Here is a 7,377-nt window from a genome sequence, read left to right on the forward strand (position 1 = left end):
TGAAGAAAGAGAACAGGAGAAAAAGACAGACACAGAGAAAGAGAGAGAGAGAAAGAGAGAGAGAGAGAGAGAGAGAGAGAGAGAGCGAGAGCACGCCAGTAAGAGCTAAGAGATGGAACACTGGGTTTGTATGGTGTTATGGTCTGTGATGCCAGTCCATGTGCATCCCTGCCCCTAGATCCCACAGCTGAGGAAGTTTCTGTTGTTTCTACTCAGTAGCCCTACTGTAATTATGTACCCAATGCAATTTTAAGCTTTTCAGGAAGGGCTCAGCTTCCCACAGTACTCATTACCAAACATGTACTTACTTAAATGACTCCTCATAAAATAATTTGGAAAATTACCTATAAGTAATACTCTAGACATTCTTGGGTAAACAGTAGAAATAATTAAGATTTGTGTCCATTTTATTAAAAACCTATTTCACTGCATCACCAAATCAATATATGATCCATTCTGTAAAAAATAATTTTAAAGTACTCTGAAAATAAATTTATACATGTCTATTTACACTTGTTTAAAAGTCTTTCAAAAAGAAATGTTTTACATTTTAACGATATGATTTTTTTTGAGAATGAATAACTTCTATTTCCTTGTTAGGTCAACTCCTACAGAACTTACTAAAGAGTTATATCACCACAAAGAGATAGAAATGAATAGCTGACCTCCCTGGATTATTTTTCTCTTCCTGTAAACAAAACGTTACTGTCAAGTACTAATGATTCCCACAAGGATAACCCATGCGTAATTAATCCACACCACATGTATCTGATGATTACACAATGCAGGCTGAGTAGGTGCTGAAGAAATACTCCTTAACGTGCTTTACCACCCAGGATGAGGACTGCCACCATTACTGACCCCTGCAATGTTAATTTAATGCACGTTCCTGGGGTCTTTACTTCATATTCACTGTCTTTTCCCCAAAATCAAATCCTGGATTTATCACTTAATGACGTTGAGTAATTGTTCCTTCATAGGGATCACAGAGATAAAACCAAAAATTCAAAAATTTTTTAAATCTCTGCAGCAAATGCAATGGGGATGAAGGACTAATCTTGCAAAGTCGAAGACTTAACTCCCAAGTGGATTTTGAATCACACTGTGTAATGTTCCTAGTTTCCCTAAAACTCACTTAAAATTTTTAAATTAAACTTTTAATATTACAAGGTCTTGAAGACATAGAATCCTTCTGAAATTACAGTACTGAAGTATTCCGGTAGAGTAAAAGTCTCTAGCACATCAAGCACTAGATAGTATTTTAAGGTCTTGACCTCAACTTTGCTTCTCTGAAGCTTGAGGGATTATGTGGCCAAAGCTCTGAGACAAAGTGCTACATATTTACCACTGTTCCTTCCAAAAAAATCCACACTTCTAAGTAAAAATGGCTCACCAGAAGTTGTTAGTTTCCTTAGACTCAACTGTTAGGGCAGGAAGGGACTTTAGAAATCTACTTTAACCTAATTCCTTTACAAATGAAAAAGATGGAGAAAGGATAAAAGACGCCCAAATTCACAGAGTTGGTAAACCAGCATAGCTAGAAAAGGGTACTCAGGCTCCCAGTTGGAAGCTTGTTTCATTATATTCCCTACTAAAACGCATGACCGTGGACAGCATTTAAATTCTTCTGCTTTCTAAGAGGAAAAAATCAAAAATACTAGAATGTTCTGCTTTTGAAAGTGAGGATGAAAGGTGAAGATAAACGATATTTTTTCTTAGATATCACTTCATAGTGCCACCAAGGTATAAATATCACGATGGGCTGTCCCAGAAGGCTAAGGAAAATGAGACTGAATAGCAGCTCTTCCTGGGAGCCCATGGGTTTTTTCACCACAATGAATTATGGCAGCTATTGATTTTGCGTGCACAAAAATATCTCCAGTCCTCCTTTTCCATCAACAAATCCGATCGTTCCTTTGCCAGAAGAAGAGCCATGTACCCTAGGCCTGACTAATCAAGCATCTCACTTCACTGGCGAGATTGCTGCATCAGCAATTGGGTAAGGAAGGCCAAGCAGAACCCTTCCCTAGCTCTTGTGTGGCACGGACGCTGGGGAAATGAACATCCTTGCCGTTTCCTACCATACTGTCTGCAACAGGAGAGCCTACAGCCAAAATGCCAAGAAGCAGAAATCAGCAGAGGTCAAAGATGGGAAGAGTCTGGTGATGTCAGGTCCCTTGTAACCATCTACCTTTATCAGCTGCAGAAACCAGTAAATCCCTTTTCTGCTTAAGAGAGTCAGTTGTAACTCAAAAATCCGATCTATATTTACCTTGGAGACAGGATGAGTGTATATATCCACCAACTTCCCTGGTTTCATTATACGGCCCCTGAAAGCCTCTGAGTTTGCCAACACCTGTACTACCCTTTATAACTTAAGGTTTAAAAAATGTCTTTTAATTTGGATGCCTTTCAACAGGTTCTGCTGCCATATTCACCGCTCTAATGCCCTATTCACCAACTACACTTTCCATTATGTAAGGCCTGAAAGAATCTGAGTGTGCCCAACACTATCCGTAGGATAGTCTAACATTTTTAAAGTACTAACATAAACTGGTATGAGTTGGTTTCCAATAAACGTTGCAAAAAAATATACTATGAGTAATAAGTTAAACAGAACTTTTTTATCTAGCACATCAAAAAGATACAAGAGGAATCAACACCAAGAGACAAAATTTCAAAAGTTAAAATCCAGCAGAGATATGGATACTTCAGCACAATTTAGTAGCATGTTTTCTATTTGGTAGTAACTGAAATAGCAAATGTCAAACCTACCTCCAGTAAGGCTCCAGTCTGGAAGAATTTCAAAGGCTTTTCTATTGAATAATAAAGGCTATGGTAGCTCCCTTTAGCCAGATATGCTCTGACCAAACCAACTGCTATAACCAGCCACCTAATAAAAGAGAAAAGAGCAATCAGAAAAACAAAAGCATAACAGGACTTAAGGTAACAGAAAGATGTGGTGGGGCTGGAAATATGCTTCAGTGGCATAAGCACCTGCCTGGCAAGTATAAGATCCTGAGTTCGGTTCCCAGTACTATCCCACCAAAAAAAATTTTTTTTAAATGTAGCAATAACAGACCATGCTAAAGATGACTTCAAGAACTAGTGATCACACATGTAAACATCACATTGTTTTATTAGTGTGGCAAGCTGAAAGAATAAAACATATGTATACGTGTATCTGTATGTATATAAAAGTTAAGATATTAATAGAACTATTTCTCTAAGTTTGCTGAAGAGAAAGATTTGTGCTGTCATTGTTCAGACAACTGAATGCAGAGGTCTTGCGCTCTGGGTGAATGATTTGGGGATGACAATGCACAATGTATGTACCATTGTTGCCCCGATTGCCATGTTTTGACATTTTGTTGTAGTTTTTCTTTTTATCCTTAAATAAAATGGATTTGAAAAAAAAAAAAAAAAAGAGCTAGTGGTCCTGGAACGCTATGGTTTGGATCTTACGTGTTTCCGAGAACCCCATGTGGTGGTGGGAGGAGGGCTTGTCTAAGGGCGAGGCCTTCCACTCAGGTATGGCCCAAAAAGAGAACGTGGACTTGGGCCCTTCCCTTTCTTTTGCTTCCTGGCCTGCCAGGGGCCCAAAGCAGTACAGCCGACTAATGGTAGACTATAATCACCAAAGTTGTTAGGCAAAATAAACCTTTCCCCTTTAGAAACTGATTATTCAGATGCATGTTACAGTGATGAAAAGATGACTAATACATCAACTGTTGCTCTCCACCATCACTATGTTTTGTTTTGTGCTTTTGTACCAGGACTCAAACTCAGGACCTCACACTTGCCAGGCAGACATGGTGCCGCTGAGCTATTAAAGAGTCCCATCTGAGCCCTGACTTTTGGCAAATTTGCCTCCAGAGAACAAGGCCAAAATGAAGAAAATAAGCTAAAATAGTCCTTGTAGTGATAAATTAGATGCCAGAAAGTCTAACACAAGAGGAAAAAAATTGTTTTTGTTTTTTTTTTTTTTTTTTTTTGTCTTTTTTCATTTTTTATCGGTACCGGGGATTGAACTCACGACTGCCTGCTTGCAAGGCAGGCACTTATGCCGCTGAGCTAAATCCCCAGCCCTTCCAGGTACATTTGTCTCTTTTTTTTTTTTGGTACTTGGGATTGAACTCATGACCTTGCATTTGCCAGACAGCCTCTTATGCCACTGAGCTAAATCCCCAGCCCCAAGAGGAAAAAAATTGTTCAAGGCAAATTTTAAATGATCTGTGCAGTTTAAGATCTTTAATAATAATCGAGGTCCGGTGTTGTGGCACACACCTATAATCCCAACACCAGGGAGGCTTAGGCCTCCTTGAGTTCAAGGCTACACTGTGAATTCAAAACCAACCTGAACTACAGTGAGATTGTGTCTCAAAAACAAAAAACTAGGCTATGTCATGTTTTATTTATTAAATTTCATAATTCCATAATGCCTTCTATGACTAGGTGTGTCTCTTGCAACACAGTTATAGATTTACCTGGTGTGTAACCATAACTAGGCAATGGTGCATATGATTAATGTTATTTCTACAAACTATCATAAGAGACAGCAAACAACTTTGTAAAAAAAAAAAAAAGGCACAAATGAATTCGCAAATAGTGTAATCAGCCCAGTCTTAGAGGAATATATTACTGATTTAATTTTTAGCACTAAATTAGAGCATTATTTTACACCCACAATCCCGATTTATCTTCCTGGTTTAAGAAAATACTCCTTACCCACTACCTCATTCTCTATGTTCATTATGAACAAATATTTCTTCCCCACTGTACCTTAAAATGCATCTCCAGTGCAATGTGCTTTATCAATGCCCTTGGTAGGACAAGAATTTTATATATAAAACATACAGCTTCTCGAATGTTCTTTAAAAAAAAAACCTCAATGTGATCACTTATATGACAGACAACTTGTGTCTGCATGTTCATTGACTCTTGAGTCAAGGGAAATAGGTTCTAGATCCAGAATGTCCGTTTAACAGGTTCTATGATCTCAAACAAGTCAACACATCACAACGTCTCTGAGCTGTTCAGCATCAACTATTTCTAATACAAGCAAAAAGGTTCACAGAATTTTTTTTCATGAAAAAGCAAAGTGCTGAACTGTACAAGTATATCAATGTGCATGTATATAATATACATAAGCAATATATTATATATATATATATATATATATATATATATATATAAAGCATGTACCATTCTTGTCAGCATCTTAGGTCACAAGGGGCTCTGGGTGGAATGGATAGATGGGTGGGAAGGTTTTCACTGTATGTCTTTGAGTGCATTTTGAATTTTGCCACTATATTACCTTAAAAATAAATTAAAACTGAAGAGTCACTACACAGTTCTCTAAACTTTTCTGTGTTTAAATTTTCTTAATAAAATTTTAGGGAAATTATGTTTCCAAATAAATACATTTCACAAATTCCTAATAAAATGGTCTGATCTTGTGAAGTTCCATCACCAAAACATAAGAGCTAAGAATTCCAAAGCAGGAGGAACCTTGTAAACTATCATGCCCAACTCTGTTTTCACAGATGAAAAAACGGAGTCCTGGAGAAAGAAGCCGTCAGATTCAAAGTGCCAAGGCCAGTTAGTGTCAGAACTACAACTAAAAACATGCAGCGAGAAGGGAAGGGCTGCAGAGGCAGAAGGAGCGGAACGTTCCGGAGGTGTGTCCTCCCGTCCCCGGGAACTCTCCCTCCTACTCCCTAGTTTTGCCCCACCCCCACCCGCACCCCACACTCACCCCCACCCCCACCCCATCTCCGATGCAGTCCGAAAAGTAAACTCGTCTGGAGCTCACGTTGCTGGCCAAAAACTTTGAACGCCTTCTCAGCCCATTCCGGTTCAAGCTCAGCCCAGATTTTGAAAACGGCCGCCTAAATGAATGGTGGCTCCGCGGCGGGCGGTGAGGCAGGGCTGGGCAGCTCGCTGCGGGCGCCCGGCCGCACCGCCCCACGCCGCACCTGTGGCCGCCCAGCGGGACTGCGAGGGAGGCCTCCGCGCGCCCTCACAGCCGGTGCCCGACCCCGCGCGCACGCAGGCAGGCGGATCCCGCACGCCGCCGCCGGGATGCACCGCACGCCCGGGCCGCGCCGCCAGCGGCAGAGCACCCGCCCGCAGCCGAGCCCCAGCCTCACCCCGCCGTCATCACCACATTGTAGATGACCAGGTACGCCGTGGCTAGAGGCCCCGGACCCTTCTTCCTCCGCGCGCCACCGCCTTCGCTGAACCCGGCCCGGCCACCGCCACCCCCATTTCCCTTGGTCGCCGCAGTCGCTGCCGCTGCCGCCATGTCTCTTGCCCGCAGCCCGCTCTCACTGCGCGAGCACCACCGGCTGGACTTGGCCGGACAAGGGGGCGGGGGGAGGCGGGGCCGGGGCGAGGGCGGAGCCGAGACACCGCCCACGGGGCCGCCATTTTGGGTAAGGGCAGAGACGCTCCTGGCGCTCCCGCCCTTGAGCGCGCCTCAATCGCTGCCGCCATCTTGGGTCAGGGTAATCCCCTCCTCCGGTGCGAGCCCGAGACCATCCCTGGCGCCATTTTGGGTTAGGTCAATATGGGTTTTGGCCAACGTGACCTGGCCTGCGCTTCTGTTGGCGGGCTGTTCGGTCTCTGGCCATTTGGTCTCCTATAACCACTGCTTCCCATATTGGCTCAAAATGCTCTCCTTCTCCATGTTTGTTTTCACCCAGTCGGTTTATCTTCCTCCTGTATAGATAGCCTGCCATCTTGCTTCAGGGAAAGTGAGGCCCACTGGGCTTCTCATCTCTACCAGGGTCCAACCTTTTTGCACAGTGCGGGGTATGCCCACTTGCTAATGCTACTGCGGCTTCTGCTTTTTTGCTTTTTATCTTTTTTAGACAGGGTTTCATTGTGCAGTTCAGACAGGTCTTGAACACACTTTGAAGCCCAGGCCAGCCTCCAACAGACAATGACCCTCCTGACTCCACCTCCGCCATGCTGGGATTTCAGGCCTGCACCACCACACCTGGTGCTGTGCTCCTTAACCAGTAGGCAGGCTGTAGATTTTCAGAAGGTTTTTCTTCCTGTATTTCAGTTTCAGTGCCAAATAATGAACAGTTGGAGAAGCTCTTGTAGCCTAGCATCCAAGATGTCACTGAATACTGGGTATGTGTGCAGTGCCAATTGCTGAGGGCTGGTGACACAATGCAACCAGCAGCCTGTGGCCATGTGCCTGGCTAGTAGAGGAACAAGATACTAGAGGTACGGGAAAATAAGACCACAGTGGCCAAAAATAAAGGAATTCTGGCTTAGATATAAAGTCCACTTCTCCAGGGAAAGATAACTCTGGGTAACTCCTCCAGGTGCCTGACTTGACTTTCTGATCATTTCTTTGTTCTA

The 7,377-nt window shown here is 42.9% G+C and overlaps 1 protein-coding gene across 1 annotated transcript in view; it reads right to left on the reverse strand.

Annotated features, from left to right (window-relative positions):
• Hacd2 (3-hydroxyacyl-CoA dehydratase 2) overlaps positions 1-6,364 on the reverse strand; it is a 91,274-nt gene extending 84,910 nt beyond the window's left edge. The window contains exons 1-2 of the mRNA XM_063225095.1: positions 6,153-6,364; positions 2,776-2,893 (exon numbers count right to left, since the gene is read on the reverse strand). Of these exons, the coding sequence (XP_063081165.1) occupies positions 2,776-2,893; positions 6,153-6,307 (273 nt within the window). The 5' untranslated portion in view covers positions 6,308-6,364. The remainder of the gene's footprint in view (positions 1-2,775; positions 2,894-6,152) is intronic.
• Positions 6,365-7,377: the final 1,013 nt, after the last annotated feature.

The sequence above is a fragment of the Cavia porcellus genome, unplaced genomic scaffold (assembly GCF_034190915.1).
Source record: "Cavia porcellus strain 051 isolate PalLab524CR breed Dunkin Hartley unplaced genomic scaffold, mCavPor4.1 scaffold_15, whole genome shotgun sequence".
NCBI lineage: Eukaryota > Metazoa > Chordata > Mammalia > Rodentia > Caviidae > Cavia > Cavia porcellus.